The sequence below is a fragment of the Ahaetulla prasina genome, chromosome 4, assembly GCF_028640845.1.
Source record: "Ahaetulla prasina isolate Xishuangbanna chromosome 4, ASM2864084v1, whole genome shotgun sequence".
Taxonomy (NCBI): domain Eukaryota; kingdom Metazoa; phylum Chordata; class Lepidosauria; order Squamata; family Colubridae; genus Ahaetulla; species Ahaetulla prasina.
The window spans coordinates 13150060-13168119 of record NC_080542.1 but is presented as its reverse complement, the minus strand read 5'-3'; the positions used below and the strand labels follow the sequence as shown (position 1 = coordinate 13168119).

At 34.7% G+C, this 18060-nt stretch overlaps 1 protein-coding gene across 1 annotated transcript; it reads left to right on the top strand.

Annotated features, from left to right (window-relative positions):
* Positions 1-740: 740 nt before the first annotated feature.
* LOC131196683 (vomeronasal type-2 receptor 26-like) lies at positions 741-15445 on the top strand. Its single transcript, XM_058179792.1, has 6 exons — positions 741-967; positions 2293-2470; positions 4228-5082; positions 5684-5911; positions 14128-14254; positions 14550-15445. Exons 1-6 carry the CDS (start codon positions 741-743, stop codon positions 15443-15445), a joined length of 2511 nt encoding a protein of 836 aa, XP_058035775.1.
* Positions 15446-18060: the final 2615 nt, after the last annotated feature.

Sequence of the window (18060 nt, the reverse complement as noted above, 5' to 3'; positions counted from 1 at the left end):
TTCAGAAACTTACAGACCTGCTCCTATTACGACATCTAAACCAAATATCATAATAAAATACAATAACTGAAGTACTTAAAGACGTTCCCAATGGAATAAAGATGTGTCATATCTTTAAAAGTCATATTTTAATGTACTTCCAAGAATTCATCAGGGTGGGAGTCAATATTCAGTACTTCCAGAGAATTCCATCTTTATAGCCACAGAATTAGCAAAATGTTGTTTTATTATCAATTTATCATAAATTGTTTTTTTCCCCTTCTAGTTCCTACATATTTGTCAGCTATGGCCTCGTTGGTTCTTGAGCCCATGGATGTCATCTTCCTATTTTTTACTCAAAATCTCTAAGGAGCTTCACTGAGCATCCATCGATTTCTCTTATAATTACCAGCAGAGACTCAGTAATGCAACTTCTTCTCAAATCCTTAGGGATCTCCAACTCCCCCAAAAGAGGTGGAGACTGAAAGATGCTATTATTTGTGGAATCAGAGGGCTAGAAATGTCACAATCTGAAGAAGAATATATATGCAGACTATTCTAAATAATTAGAGCTTCCTCCTCCTCCTCCTCCTCCTCCTCTTCTTCTTCTTCTTCTTCTTCTTCTTCTTCTTCTTCTTCTTCTTCTTCTTCTTCTTCTTCTTCTTCTTCTTCTTCTTCTTCTTCTTCTTCTTCTTTTTTAATATTTCATTGTTGCAGATGGAACTGGTTCATAACTGATGATGAAAATCTTCTTGAAAGAGATGGTATTTTTCATGGCAGTAATAGCAGTCCTATTGCCAGGGGTTACATGCCTTATTTCTCGTACTTCTCGCAAAGAATGTGCTGTGGGGAAACTTCAATTTATTAAACACAAGTATTTTCTGCCAGGAGATTTCACGATAGCTGCGATAATCTCTCAGTTCTACGTGATGTCTGATCAAGTGCATTTCACTAGACATCCATCTGAAGAACTGGCTGATGAGTTCATGTAAAGATTTTCTCTTTTTAGCTGTAGCATGTCTCAAACCAGATATCTTTCTCTAAGAAGATGCCTGGACTGAGTTAATTAGTGATATTGCTTGCAGCACAAATTATTTCTCCTGGTTCCTTCATTCTTAAACTAATAGAAATGGATTTCCACTGATACATTTTACCTGGCAAATAAATTACAAACACACATACGTATGCACATGTTTAAGGCCGATCTCACTCCAGTGCTTTCTTTCAGTGTAATGAATTTTCTTTTGGTGTAATGAATTTTCAGTGCTCTACTATTGAAACACCATTTATAGCGAATTGAATGTCTACCTTTCACAGTTTAATTTTTCTTCTGAATATTAGGGAACAATGGCATTATGTAGTACTTTTAATTTGCTTGTTCAGCATGTATGGAGTACAAATGTGGGGCTGCCCCAATTAAACCCTTATATCTTTTCCTAGATAAGTGATTCCAGAAAAAGAGTCCAATCATCATTTGTATGGAACATATGAAGAATGGTTGCAGGAATTGGGTATATCTAGTTTAATGAAAAGAAGGAGATGTTAGCAATGTTCCAATATCAAAGGTGCTCCCACAAAGAACAGGTAGTCAACCTATTCTCCAAAGCACCTAAATGTAGGACAAGAAGCAATAGATAGAAAGTAATCAAGGAGAGAAGCAACCTAGAACTAAGGAGAACTGTCCTGACAGTGAGAACAATTAATCAGTAGAATAATTAGCCTCCAAAACCAGAAGTTTTGAAGAAGAGATTGGATAACCATTTGTCTGAAATGACATAGGGTTTCCTGACTTCCAAAGTCCCTTTCAACTCTGTTATTCTCTTTGCTCTCAAGTAAGGTTTAAAATACATTTTCTTCCTCTATCCATAAAGATACCCAAGCGAAGATTGAAGAGCTAAAGATACAAGACTTAGAAGTAGGTCTGAGAATTACAGGTAGATCATAATGTTATTATTAATGTCCCTTCAAGCAATCCATCAGTATCCTAGTGAATCATTTTTAGAAATCATAACAGCTGGCTTAAAAAAATATTTTCTCCAAGACCATTTTCCCAAAATAATGTTTTACATGCTTTCTTCTTGCATGGTACTATGCAATCTGTTTTTTTTTTCTGCTTAGAATTTAGCAGAATTGTAAATAAAGTATATATAATGCCATATTCTTTAAGAGAAGAATATTATTTGTAATGTACCTGTGTAGATTTTTTCTACAGAACTACCATCATATCCTGGCCTTGGTTTTTGCTGTAAAGGAGATCAATGAAAACAATCACATTTTATTCAACATGACTCTGGGTATGCACCTCTCTAACAGTTATTTCATGGGGAGATGGACCTACTTGGCTTCAATGGAGCTCCTCTCAACACGGGGCAGATTTATCCCCAGTTATAAGTGTGATACTAAGGACTGGGCAGTATCTGTTATTGCAGGACCTAACTCTCACATCTGTCCCTTCATGGCAAACATTTTGAACGTCTACAAGATGCCCCAGGTAAGATTTCCTTTTGAAATATGTATCATGGACTGTAACAATAACTTTGAAAGATAGGAGGAAGAACTGTAGCCTAGACAATGATCTGGTAAAAAAAAATTGAGGCCAGACCAATTTGAGAAAGCATCTCAGAATTGACTCCAGGAAGGAAGGAAGGAAGGAAGGAAGGAAGGAAGGAAGGAAGGAAGGAAGGAAGGAAGGAAGGAAGGAAGGAAGGAAGGAAGGAAGGAAGGGTCATTCTGTAATATAAAGATCAAGATTAATATTCCCAAATACTAATACACTGAATTGCTTAATCAAGTCCATGAATACTTAATATTATTACTAAAACATGGTGAGAAAAAGAATTGATGAAAATATATTAACATTTCTATGAAGTGTATTTATAAGTTAAGGAATCATAGCATTTTATTTAGTTTGAATTCGGATTTAGCAGTAAATCGAGTATAGTACCTAAACACATCTATGTCATATGGTCGCCACTACATTGTTCATCATGTTGATTATTTGTGTTCTTTTTCTTAAATGTAACTTTGTAGATGAAACCAGCAGGAGGGAAATGCTTTCAGACTTGCAAAATTATGGTTTCAAGGTCTGGATTACCTCAAATGATTGACATCAATCTTGCCAACCTAAAAGTGCTTCCCTCCTCAGCAGCTTTTATACTGCAATGAATTAGAGAGAGTCAATTCTGAAATGGTTATGACACTTCTTGAATTACATTCTTTATTTAATTGTTTTTCTTGAAGTCTAGTATAAGATAATATATATGATAGATATTTTTCATATCAAGAAAGGTAAAGGACAAGAAAAAACGTCAAGAAAAATCAAGAAAAGAAAAAAAAGAAACAAAGTTGTATAAAGAAAAATAAACACCAGTAGTTTCTGATTTTTTTAAAATTTTATTTCTATAAATTTTCATTCATAAACATTTTTGGAAAACCGTGATTTGTCAGAGTATCATTTACAAATAGGACAAAACCGAAGAAAGTTGGTAGTAAAAATTAGCACACAAACTAATTGTGATAGTAATAATATAATAGCAGTAATAATAATATAACCAAAAAGTTTAAACTAGGTTTCTTCTTACATGAGCTTATTTATATTTTTATCAAATGCTGTTGGTTCTTTATTTACACTCTATGTTCTAAAGTCTTTCTCATATCTTGACTGAAACTGCAAATACGGTCATCTAGCTAGAACTACCCTTTGTTCTGCAGTTGTTGCCTAGATTTAAGGTTTCTGATTTTTTTAATCACAGTAGGGTATACAAAAAAGCTACAACCTCAATCTTTTCTTTACATTTCCAGTTAATTCAAACCATTTCTAATAATAATAATATCATAATTTATATAATAATTTAAAATTTATTTATTTATACACAAGGTATAATAATTTCTATAACATCAAAGTCGATCAAATCGTCAAAACCTGAAATCAGTTTCATTTTTTCTCCATTTTAAGTGTAAAGTGTAAATTAAGACAAATTCCTTGTGTGTCCAATCATACTTGGCCAATAAAAATTCTATTCTATTCTATTCTATTCTATTCTATTCTATTCTATTCTATTCAGAAGTAGTTTCCATGTAGAAACAAAACTAAGTAAATTGTTCCCTTTAATCAAAACTGTCGATTTTGCCATCTCGGTCACAAATGAACGCATTTCTGTCTTTAGCTTTGTAATTATGCTACTTCTAAACCTCAGATTTTTATGAACAAGATTAGATATCTATTAATGATTTTTTTTCTATATTTAGCTGATATATGGATCTTCTCCTATGAGAGGTGACCAGATACAAGCTGCTTTCTTCCATCGCTTTTTCCCAGATGGTGACCAACAGATTGTGACTATTCTCCAGTTGCTGTTGTATTTTAGCTGGAAATGGATTGGGCTGATTCACCAACGTAATGAGAGTGGAGACAGATTCATTCAAAATGCTGTTCCTTTGTTTTCCAAACATGGTATCTGCTTTGAGTTCATGGGGGAGATGGCCAAGGAAAAATTTTCTAATGAAATCACAGCAGGATTTAAGGATTTTAATAAAATGTACATTACTATCATGAACAGCATTACCAATGTCATTATCCTATATTGTGAAAACCAAGTCACAGCCATTTTTAGAATGTTGCCCTATTTTACAGAATTTGGAGAGTTGTCCATCAAGAGAAAAGATAAAGTTTGGATAATGCCAGCCCAGATGGAGTTTACATCCATTCCCTTTCAAAAAACTATGGCTATGGACATTTTCCATGGTGTTATAAGTTTTGAAGTTTCTTCCAAGGAGATTTCTGGATTTAATAAATTCCTTCAGATGAGAAACCCAACTTCAGAAGCGGAAGACCATTTAATGACAGTGTTTTGGGAAGCGGCTTTTGAATGCTCTTTTCCTAAAGATAATTTAGATGAAGACGCTGGGAAGCTGTGCACTGGAGAAGAGAAGTTGGAAAATCTGCCTAAGTCTGTGTTTGACACCACCATAACTGGACAGAGTTACAGCATCTACAATGCAGTTTATGCTGTGACATATGCTTTACAAGCCATGTTTTCCCCCAAACACAGAACAAGAGCAAAAGTTGGGAGAGAAATGTCTTTGACTCAAAAGGCATGGCAGGTAATAAGAGATTGAATGAACATTTCCCATTGCTCTTCTCTCTAATGCAGTGCTCTGTCCTAGTATTATGGCAGTTGTGGGCTGTTCCCAGTTTGGATTGGCTCTTGTGAACTGGTAGTAACAGTGGAGGGAGGCTCCGACCACCCAGCCAGACATTATTTTGGCCAATCTGTGCTTGCTCCTCTTGCGAACTGGTAGCAGAGTTAAGTAGAACTCACCTTTGTATTATGGATATACCGGAGTGTTGATTTTAAGTCTCCTGCTACTCCGTTTTCCATATCCTTTTGGGACCTAGAGAAAGCTTTGTAACTGTGAATAGGTAGCAAGGCTACAACAATGATACAACAATATGGAGGAAATTATTAAGATGCTGCAAAATGTGTCTGTTTGGAACAGGTTCAAAACACTTGTGGCAGGGAAAAAACATGGATGAGGGATTGAAGAAAACTAATTCTATTAATGAACTCAAGTTATATTAAATCAATATTCATAACTTAATACCATTGAAATTGATCTCCCTACCTGCCTTCTTGCTCTCTGTCCCCCTTCCCTTCCATCCTCTTCCCCTCTTTTTTAATTACCAATCTTTGCTTCGTTTTAGTTACATCACTATTTGAGAACCATGTCATTTAATAACACTGCAGGAGAGAAAATTTCCTTTAATGAAAATGGGGATTTAGGCATTGGATTTGACATTTTAAACTGGGTCACATTCCCAAACGAGACCTTTGTTAAATTCAAAGTTGGAAAGGTCAACCCAGCGGCTTCTCCAGATCAGCTATTCACCATTTCTGCACAAGACATCACCTGGCCTAGCATCTTTAATCAGGTATTTCCTGCTCAGATTTCAAACTGCTTGTTCTTCCCTTTCCCTTCTTGTTTCCAGAATTATTGATTCAAATGGATCTTACCCTTAAACTTGTCAGGCCAAAAGCTGCAAAGACAAAGAAATAATGACCAGAGATTTTTAAATACAAAGACTTAAATCTCTGTATAGCAAAATAAATTACTGATCTATCCTCATTAAATCTTCATGGTTTTAACAGAATTTAATCCAATAGCTGCTGTCTATTTCTGCTGGCATTTCAAACTTGTCGAGTTTAAAAATATATTTGAAAGTTGCTAAACTTATTAAACCTATCATATAATTCACAAAATAATAGCAAGACATAAGAAATATCTCAATTTCTCTATTAAACAGTCCCATTAATCTGAACATTGATTTTCCCCACAAAAAAATAACATTTTCCCCTTAGTCTTCTCTTTTCTTAAATGGCATGTTCCGATTTTCAAGTTTCCATTTACTGATCATTGTATCTGGGGAGCAGTCAGACTCTGTTTGGTCCAGTGATTGATTTTCCTGATTGGGAAATGCCCAGCCAGGGAGGAAGAAGGAAACAAATAGGGTATTAGCCTTTTTTTTTTAATTGAAAAAGTTTTTTAAAATTCCCCCCCCTTTCCCCCACCCCCCTCCCTCCTCCCCCTCCCCACTTCCTTCACAAACCCCCCTCCCCCGTCCCCCCCCCCGACTTCCCGGAACAAACACAAAGTATAGTTAAAAATAAAACAAACATATGCTAAAAAAATTTCCCTCCTAACTCAATTATACTCCTACAATTCTCATCAGTTCCTAACTTCCCCTAAAGCAATCAGAAATAATACATCCTAATCATTCAAAAGCAGTCTGATAACTCTTAGTCTGATATCTGCTTTGAATATAGTCAATCCATTTTTCCATTCCTTTAAGTATCTTTCTTGCGTATTGTCTTTCAAAAAGGCTGAGATTTTTCACCATCTCAGCCAAATTGGCAACTTTCAATATCCATTCTTCTATTGTGGGTACTTCTTTTTTCTTCCAATACTGTCCTATCAGTAATCTTGCTGTTGTTATTAGATTTAAAATCAATTTAGTCTCAATTACTGTACAGTCCGTAATAATTCCCAACAGAAAAAATTGCGGCAGGAACTTTATCTTCTTTTTCAGAACATTTTGTAAAATCCACCAAATTTTTATCCAAAAGGCCTTAATATCCTTACAAGGCCACTAAATATGAAAATATGTAGCATCATCACAATTACATCTCCAACATTTTGCTTGCATATCTGGATACATACACGATAGTTTCTTAGGATCTAAATGCCATCTATAAAACATTTTATAAAAATTTTCCCTTAAATTCTGTGCCTGCGTGAATTTAACATTTCTAACCCAATTTTTTCCCAAGTTTCCAATAATATTGGCTCCTGAAAATTTTGCCCTCAGTTTATCATACAGTCATTTACCAAGTCCCTTTCAGAATCTATTTCAAGTAACACATTATACAATCTCTTTATATGCTCCTGAGACTGATTTCTAATTTGCTTTACCAAATTTTCCTCATTCTGCACTATACCAATTTTCTGATTTTCCTTCCATCTAGCACGTAGTTGCTTATATAGAATAGAATAGAATAGAATAGAATAGAATAGAATTTTTAATTGGCCAAGTGTGATTGGACACACAAGGAATTTGTCTTGGTGCATATGCTCTCAGTGTACATAAAAGAAAAGATACATTCATCAAGGTACAACATTTGAAACCAAGTATAATTTTTCCCTTCTTCTTCTAATACGTGCAGAGATTTTAATTGCAAATTACCTCTTTCAGTATACAAAAGATCTTTATATGTAATCATTTCCTGATTCTGTTCTATTATATGTCTAGGACTTGCCCACATAGGAACCTTATAATTTAGTTTATAAGAGTATTTTTTCCAAACACGCAAAAGAGCAGTTTTTAACACATGATTTTTAAAAGACTTATCCACTTTTTTGTCATAAATTAAATATGCATGCCATCCATATAGCAAGTCATAACCTTCTATATTCAGAATTCTTTCCTCCATTAAATTAAACCAATCACTTATTGCAGAGAGAGCAGCTGCTTCATGGTATAATTTAAAATTGGGCATTTTTAAACCTCCCCTTTCCTGAGAATCTTGAATTATTTTCATTTTAACCCTTGCTTTTTTACCTTCCCATATAAATTTATTAATTCCCGTCTGCCATTCCTCCAGATTCTTATCTTAATTATTGGTATCATCTGAAAGAGGAATAAAAATCTAGGTAAAACATTCATTTTAATAGCAGCTATTCTTCCCAACAACGATAATTGCAAATTTTTCCAAAAAATCAACTCCTTCTGAACTTTTTGCCATAAAACCTCATAATTATTCTTATACAATTTCACATTTGATGATGTAATATAAACCCCTAAATATTTAACCTTTTTTACAATTTCAAATCCTGTTATTTCCTCTAATTTTTCTTTATGTTGTCTAGCCATATTTTTTATTATCACTTTTGTTTTATTCTGATTTACCTTAGACCCTGAAACCTTCCCGTATCAATCAATTATTTCCAACGAAGATATACTTGAATTTATAGGGTTTGTTAAAGTAATCACCAAATCATCTGCAAAAGCTCTCAGTTTGTATTCATGTTGTCTAACTTTAATTCCCTCTATCTCCTTTACTTCTCGTATTTTATCCAATAATGGCTCTAGAGTTAAAATAAGCAATAATGGTGATAATACCTCCTACCGTCCCGTGCGCTCTCACAGAGAGGGTCTCCTCAGGGTGCCGTCAGCGAGGCAATGTCGTCTGGCGACGCCCAGGGGAAGGGCCTTCTCTGTGGGGGCTCCCACCCTCTGGAACGATCTACCCCCCGGACTTCGTCAGCTTTCGGACCTTCGGACCTTCCGCCGCGGGCTCAAAACATACTTATTTAATTGTGCAGGACTGAGCTAGATTTTAAATTTTGGGTTTTAAATTGGGTTTTATTTCTATTTTTAATTGGACGGGCTTTAGAATAAGTTTTTTAAATGTTTTATATAGTATTTATATTCTATTTATCTGTTTTTAGTGCCTGTAAACCACCCTGAGTCCCTTGGGAGATAGGGCGGTATATAAATATGATTAAATAAATAAATAAATAAATAAATAAAGGACATCCCTGTCTCATTCCTTTCGCAATCTTAAAAGCTTCTGTTAAGCTACCATTAATTAAAATCTGGGCTGTTTGCTCTCCATAAATTACCCTAATTATTCTTACAAAACCATCTCCAAATTGCATCTTTTCTATTAATTTAAATAAAAAATCCCAATGGAATCGATCAAAAGCTTTCTCTGTATTGAGAAAAATAAATGCTGCTGGAATAAATTTTTTCTTTTCTAAATACTCCAATAAATTAACAATCTGCTTAACATTATTCCTCATCTGTCTCCCTTTTATAAATCCAGATTGATCAGTATGAATTCTTCGCTGCAAAATTAACATTAAGCTATTATTAAGATAATAGCTAATCTTAATTAGCTATTATTTTAACAAAAATCTTATAATCATTATTTAAAAGTGAAATTGGCCTATAATTCCCAGGTTTAGAACAATCCCGTTCCTCTTTTGGTATCAATGAAATAAAAGAAGTTCTCCATGAGGGGGGAATTTCCCCCTCCTAATTGTATCTGATTAAATAATTCCTTAAGTGGACCTAACATCTCATCCTGTAAATTCCTATAATAACTAACTGTAAGCCCATCCGTACCAGGAGTTTTCCCCATTTTTAATTGTTTAATTACCAAAATAATTTCTTCAGAAGTTATAGGCTGGTTCAATTCTTCCCTTTGTTCTAAAGTTAAATTTTTAACCTTATATTCCTTCAAATAATTATCAATATCCCTGTTCAATATATTATCTTTAAGGTATAAATTTGTGTAATGTTCTAAAAAAGCTTTTTTAATTTTATCCTGTTGATATCTACCTTTATATTCTATTTTTTCTATAGTACGTTGTTTTTGTCTTTTCCTTAAGGTGTATGCTAACCACCTACCAGGTCTATTTGCATTACAAAAAGTATTATGTTTGGCATATTGTATATTTGTTGCCACCTGATCAGCCATTATCATATTAAATTGACTCTGTAATAACTTTATTGCATCTTTAAGTTTTTGATCATGCGGGTTATGTATTAATAATTGTTGTTTCTTATAAATTTCCTCTTCTAGATACCTACGCTGTCTTTGTTGCTTATTTCTCTGTCTATTATTAATATATATTAATATACCTCTCATAAAAGCTTTACTGGCGTCCCAAACCATTTCTATCGATGTTTCCTTATTCAAATTATAATAAAAAAATTCTTTCATCTGCTTTTTACATTGATTTACATTATCCTGATATCTAAACAAATTTTCATTTAATCTCCACGTTCTTCTGCCTTCTTTTCCATATTGCAATTCCATCCAAACAGGACTATGAGCAGACAAACATCTTGGAAATATCTTAGTTTTCTTCATCCTAGAAAGCAAATCATTAGAAGTTAAAATAAAATCAATACATGAGAAGGATTGATGCCTATCAGAGAAAAAAAGTATAATCTCTTTCCTCCAAGTTCCGCAGTCTCCATACATCTCTCAACTCAAAATCTTCTATCATCTCAAAAAAGGATTTAGGCAGCTTTGCATGTGCAGGTAGCTTCTTAGAAGAAATTTTCTTGTCCTTTCGTGTATCTATTACTCCATTCCAATCTCCTAATATAATACACAATTTATAATCCCATAGAATCAACTTGTCATACAACATTCTGTAAAAATTTTCTTGTTGCTGATTGGGTGCATATATACCAAGCAAAAGGGTCTTTTTTGTTTCTAATATAAGTTTGATGGCAATATATCTTCCGTGAGTATCTGCCTCTATTAACTTGGCTGGTATATCTTTTCTCAAATATACCACTAAATCATTTTTCTTATCCAAAGCTGAGGCAGCAAAATGTTTACCTAATTTTAAGTTTAGTAAGTATTTATTATCTGATGATTTAATATGTGTTTCTTGTAGGCAAATCACATCATATTTTTCTTCTCTTCTGAGCTGAATTCAAACCATTAACATTCCAAGTCAGAATTTTATTTGCCATTAATGGCCTCCTGAAGCTTTTGAACAATCAGCTGAAGATCCTCCTCCTGTATCTTCGGCCTTGCTCCTCCCACCGCTTCTGTAGCAGAATCCTGACCTGTACTCTGAGTTTGTTGCTCCCTTTCTTTACACTTAAGGGCTCCCTTTGTCACTCTTTGTTCTTGTGGTTGTTCTTTAGATGGTAACATTTTGTTAATCGTATTTGTATATCACGGGGTCACCTCAGCTTCCACACCCATTTGGGTCTCTTGAATTCTTTGTTCTATTACTTCTATTTCAACTTTCAGCACAGTAGAAAGAAAATCTTTGGCCTTAAGCACAGTATCAATACGATATCTTCTTCCTTGATAAAACACTGTCAAACCAACTGGAACTTCCCATCTAAATTGAATCTGTTTAAGTTCTTGTGTAAAAAATATAAAGTCCTTCCTATCCCTTAACATCTTGGGAGGAATCTCTTTCAAAACCTTCAGCTCCTGGTCTGCTATTCTCAACTTTTTCTGATATGCAACTTGCAAAATCTGATTTCTCACTGTCCTTTTCAAAAAATAAACCACAATATCTCTAGGAAGTTTCTTCTGCCTAGCAATCCAGGAATTAACTCTATAAATTTTATTAATTTGATAAACACTCTCTTGTGGATCAATTTCAATAAATTCAGCCAGGGCTTCTGATAAGATTTTTTTAAAATCTTCACCTTTCTCTTCCTGTAATCCCCTAATTCTCAAGGCTCCTTCCATCATCCTATACTGTATCACCACCACTTGATCTTCATTTTTGCCCAATTTTATTTGCATCCCTCCCATCTTTTTTTTTAATTGCTGGTTTGACTGGACTATTTCTTGCACCTCCTCCTCCAACCCCTCCAGTCTGTTTGCCAAACCTTGAAAAGCCATCAAAATATCTTCTCTTATCTTTTTATTATTTTCTTTTACTTCTTCTCTTATTTTTTCATTATTATCTGTAATTTTTTCCATCATCTCATTAAATCTCTCTTCAGACACTTTTCCTTGTCTTCCAAAGCTACTTCAGATCCCCTTCTGCCAGCAGTCTTAGGTGGTTTAGTAGCCATTTCAATTTTTAAAGTCACAAAATTTAAGCTTAAATAGGAGCACGCTGAAGATTGGAGCTTGGCAGGATTTCAGTGAGACTCAACCCTCCAGGGCTCTGCTTAACAAAACAAAGCCCCTGGGGAGTATACCACTCTCCCGCCGCTCTATCCTCTCCCTTTCTCCCAGGGAGAGAAATTGAAGCCGGCGAACAGCTGTTCTTCACTATTTCGCCGGCTTTTACGATATTCAGTGCGGAGCGCATTAATTAGGCACCCAGTGGAGAAGGTGGCGCCACCGGAAGCCCCAGGTATTAGCCTTGAATCACGGCAAAGTCACAAGCAATCAAGGACCCACATCAGTGATGGGATTGAAATAATTTAAAAACCGGTTTTGTGCTCTAATGACTGGCTAGGTGGGCATGGCCAGGTGGCTATGGCCAGGATGTGTGGCAGCAGCCTCCTGTAGCACTCTGCCAGTCAAAACGGGGCACGAGAGTGAATTACAAAATTTGGGCTTTTCTTTGTGATATTAAGATTCAGCGAGCAAGAGGTGTGAAATCACAGAAAATACACTTTTGTTTGGTTATGAAAAAATATCCCACTAAGTGTAGACTGACTTTTAGCTAAACATCTTCCCAGCAAACAGCACATTTTGAAACTCCAGGTAAAGAGGATTCATTTCAGGATGAGTAACCACAGTTTGCATGCTGGAGGTTCCTAAAGGAATGCTGGGAAACTCTGTATTTTAAAGAACATGGGAGGGAGGGGTGCAAAATAGCCCTTCTCTGTCTGAGACTGTACAGACCTGGCACCAATCAAAACACTGTTTGTGAAACAACTGATCAATGCTGACAGGATAAGCCACTAGTATATGAAAATAAGAGCAAATCCACTCCCTTCTGGTACTGATGATTTTACCTAGCTTGGGTCATGAAACATCTGTAAGAAAACCATCAGATTCAGAGAGCACTAAGGACCCCCAGTTACACCCTGAGCTACAAATATTCTCTTCTATCGATAAACACTTTTTGGTTAGAGGGACTCAGAGCCTGCCTTATATGAGATGGCTCCCAGTGGATTTCATTCTAAATTTTGATATGATTTCTGAAAATAAGGCATGTAGAATTATAATGGCTGAATATTTGATCCTTCATATATTAAAAAACAAAGCTAAAGGATAAACAAATAAAAATAGATTTGAAAAAAGAAATGGCTCAGGAAAGAAAAAGAGTGAAAGTATAGGAAGGAAAGAGGAAAAGAAGGAAAACTGGGAAAAAAAATAACTTCCAACTTTCTTTGGTACAGATAAAAGTAAAAATATATAAACTCAAACTCTTATTCTAAGATTAATATTTGTCTACATTATTTCCATAATCCCATATCCAATCATCAAAGCCCAGATCAATTTATAATTTCAGTTTCTCAGAAAAAGTCCAGCAATGGTTCATACCGCTTTAATCATTATTTGCTAAGGAAACCACAACTGATTTATTTAATTGCACCAAACTCTAAATAAAACAGGAATGGAAAATCCTAAACTCTAGTGTTGACCCATGCTTCTCAACTTTGGCAACTTTAAGGTGCATGGACTTCAATTCCCAGAATTCTCAAGGCATAATTAAGTTCGCCCATTTTAAACTTGCCAAGACTGAAAAATGCTGATCTACAGATAGGGATTTTTCCATTCCTCTTTTACTGGTTCTTACTTACATATGAGCCATCATAATACAAAATCCTCACTTCCACCCCATTCCATAGCAATCACAATTCCCTCAATAACCTGCTTTCCAGCTCTGTTCTCTTGCATGCAGGGAAACAAAAGAAGACCACGTGACTGTCAGTTTTAAAAGGTTCAGTCAGACCTTTCAACTTCTTGGAGAAAAGAGCTCACAAAGTTGGAAGGTCTGACTGAATTCTCTGAATCAGAAAGAAATTTTGGGACATCTAGATGCTACATTCATTGTGTTAAAATAAAATCCACACATCCAAATAGAATGTTGTGAAACTTTTGAGTTTTAATAAATCCTGGTTTCACTTCTTGATAGGTTCAACCTCTTTCTGTTTGCAATGACCATTGCTATTCTGGGTCCAGGAAGATGAAAATAGAAGGGAAGCCGTTTTGCTGTTATGACTGCCTTCCATGTGCAAAAGGGAAAATTTCAAACCAGATGGGTAAGAGCTGTGTTGTGCAAAACTATCCGTTCTTCTTAACTGTGATTCAAAATGCTAATTTCCAAACTTTATACAACTGACTTCTAATATAGTGATTGAAACGATGATATAGCTATATAAATACTAAAAATGAAAGGTTTACCACAAACATTAGATAAGCTTCTGCATATTTACAGAATCCCACTAAATACAAATAGGTATCACTTAATTAGGAAATATTAAACCCAATAATTAACTCCCAGTGCTACTACTTGAGCAATTTTAGAAACTGACTTTGATATTTTATTTTTTCCAGATGCGGTTGACTGCTTTCAATGTTCAGAAGACCAATTTCCAAACAAGGCTCAAAATCTTTGTCTTCCAAAAACAACCACCTTCCTGTCTTACAATGAGCCCCTGGGAATCACCTTGGCCAGTGTTAGTCTCTTCCTTTCTTTCATCACAGCTTTGGTGCTGGGGATCTTCATTAAAAAGCGGGACACTCCCATTGTCAAAGCCAACAACAGGAGCCTCACCTACATTTTTCTCATTGTTCTCCTGCTCTCATTCCTTTGCAGTTTGCTCTTCATTGGAAAACCTGACCAAGTAAAATGTTTCACGCGACAAGCTGCTTTTGGCATCATATTCTCTGTAGCCCTTTCATGCATATTAGGGAAAACAATCCTTGTTGTTCTTGCTTTCATGGCCACCAGGCCAGGTTCCAAAATGAGGAAATGGGTGGGGAATAAACTGGCTTTTTCTATTGTCCTATTTTGCTCCCTGGCACAATTTACCATTTGTATAGTGTGGCTGACAATTTCTCCCCCATTCCCAGATTCTGACATGCACTCTATAGCTGAAGAAATTGTCCTACAATGTAATGAAGGTTCAACCACAATGTTTTATACAGTGCTTGGCTTTCTGGGGTTCTTGACTGCTGTCAGTTTCACTGTGGCCTTCCTAGCTAGGAAGTTACCAGACAGCTTTAATGAAGCCAAATTTATCACCTTCAGCATGTTGGTCTTTTGTAGTGTCTGGATATCATTTGTTCCAACCTATTTGAGTACCAAGGGGAAATACATGGTGGCTGTGGAGATCTTCTCCATTTTGTCTTCAGCAGCTGGATTACTGGGCTGCATCTTTTCCCCGAAATGCTATATCATTATTGTGAGACCTAATTTGAATACAAAGGGACATTTAATAAAAAAATAATCCTGAATATGAAGTTCCATTTTCTCTTTGAGTCAATGCAGCCTTTCCTCCTCTAAGTAGTCTATCCAGTTAACATTACTCAAAGTAAATCCTTTCTAATTCCCAAAAATCTGAATAATTTATAGAATTTGGCTCAATTAAGCTTTGCTCTACCATATGATTATTTCCTAGGCTGCTTAAGGAAAAATGATACTTATTGTTAGATGAAATATCTAGGAAACCAAAGACACAGGGAAAACTCACAACTTTGCAGCTAGGCACTATAAATAAATAAATGAATGATAGACACCCCACCCCAAAGATTAAGAGAATAGGAGTGAAGATTGTGAAACTTAAAAGCAGGTCATAGTTTAGGTCTAAGTGGATACAAATGTTTCATCAATACATGCCAGTATGAATCAGAACTATGAGTAGGTGGTGGGAAATGTACTTTTATAGAAACATAGAAAACTATGGGAGAAAAAGACGTATTAGTCCATTGAGTCTGCTTTTTAAGTTTATTTGTTTTTTCTTTTCTTTTTAATGTATTTTTTAATTATTATTTTTAGTTCATAGATTTTTTTATTTTTTTTTTACTTTTCACTTGCCACATAGCTCTTTGTATGTGAAGATGGAGATGGCAATAAGCAATTTCATAGTCTTTGATATTCTAAAATATTGATAGTGGATAAATTGATTGGCAAATTGACAGTACATTTTGGCCATGTTGTTAAAAATGTTTAGCTTAATCATTTAGTTCTCAGAATATGGATTTACAATAATTAAGAATATGTAAAAAAAAAAAAAAAGTAGTCTATGTGCTTTGCATTAAAATATGTTGAAAATTATATCGCTCACTGGTTTTACTTTGACTATCTTTATTATTGTAGCCCAATTATGAATTTAACTCCCGATACAAATAAGTCAAATAGAATAGAATAGAATAGAATAGAATAGAATAGAATAGAATAGAATAGAATAGAATAGAATAGAATAGAATAGAATAGAATTTTTTATTGGCCAAGTGTGATTGGACACACAAGGAATTCGTCTTGGTGCATAGGCTCTCAGTGTACATAAAAGAAAAGATACGTTCATCAAGGTACAACATTTACAACACAAATGATGGTCAGTATATCAATATAACTCATAAGGATTGCCAGCAACAAAGTTACAGTCATACAGTCAGAAGTGGAAAGAGATTGGTGATGGGAACGATGAGAAGATTAATAGTAGTGCAGATTTAGTAAATAGTTTGACGGTATTGAGGGAATTATTTGTTTAGCAGAGTGATGGCCTTTGGGAAATGATATATCTAGATTAGAAATAACTGAATAACAGAGTTGGAAGAAACCTTGGAGGACTTAGATTATAATTCCCTGCTCAAGCAGGAAACCCCATACTATTTCAGACTAATGGATATCCCAGTTTTTCTTAAAAACCTGTGTTGGAGCACCCACAACTTCTGGAGGTTATTCCAATGATTAATTGTCCTGCCTGGTTTCACTTCTTGATAGCCTACAAAATAATCTGTATAAAATGTTTTATAGATGGCATTTGGCACCAGCGAGATTGGCCAAAATGTTCCCAAATTCACCACCAAATTGTTGGAGATGTGGGTATACGTTAGGCATATACTACCATATGTGGTGGATATGCCCCAAGATAATAATTTTTTGGCAAAAAATCAAAAATTGGCTAGAAGGTATTACCCAACTAAAAATGGAATTTAAACCGGAACTCTATTTATTAGGAATAATTAACCCAAAAATAGACAAATCTTTGCAATACCTAATACTTCATATATTAATGGCAGCAAGGATCACTGTTGCATATGGATGAAAACAAAACAATGTTCCAGGAGAGGAAACAATAATCCAAAAAATCTTACAGTGTGCAGAAATGGACAAGATGACGCTAGAAATTAAGGAAAGGGAAGAGTCGGAATGCCACAAACTGTGGAATAAATTATATAATTGGTTAGAAAAAAAGAAATCAAAATAAGAAATTGGAATGTTAACCTAATTAAGTTAAAATTAGAAAGTGTAAACCATTGAATTGTGTTAACCGGATAAGGACGGATTGGTAAATAGATACCAAAGTAAATGTAAGCATGTAGAGGAACGATTGAATAAGAACCGATGATATATATTTATGTCAATATGGCAAGCTGTAAAATATGTAATGTTATGTCTGTTATGTGTTTTTAATGTGTTTTGGTTTTTTGTTGTATTTTTCTTTGTTTTGTTTTTAAAAGTTAAAAGTTTAATAAAAATTATTTAAAAATAAACCAAGCTTCATGATAAAATTGAACTATAAATAAAATAACTGAAAGTAGTTAAAGACCTCCTCAATAGAATAAAGGGGTGTTTGGGGAAGTCTACCACAGGTTGGGTCCACCTATCTTTGACTTTTTGGATCAGTCATTTTTTAATGTGCTTCCAATAGTTCATCAGGGTGGGAGACAATATTCTATTGTCCCAGAAAATGCCATCTTTAAAGGCACAGAATTAGCACAATGTTTTTTTTTAATGACATTTTTTCATTGGAATTGGGTTTTTTTTCCCTTCTAGCTCCTGTATAATTGGCAGTTATGGACCTTTTGGGCCCATGGATGTCATCATTCTATTTCTTAC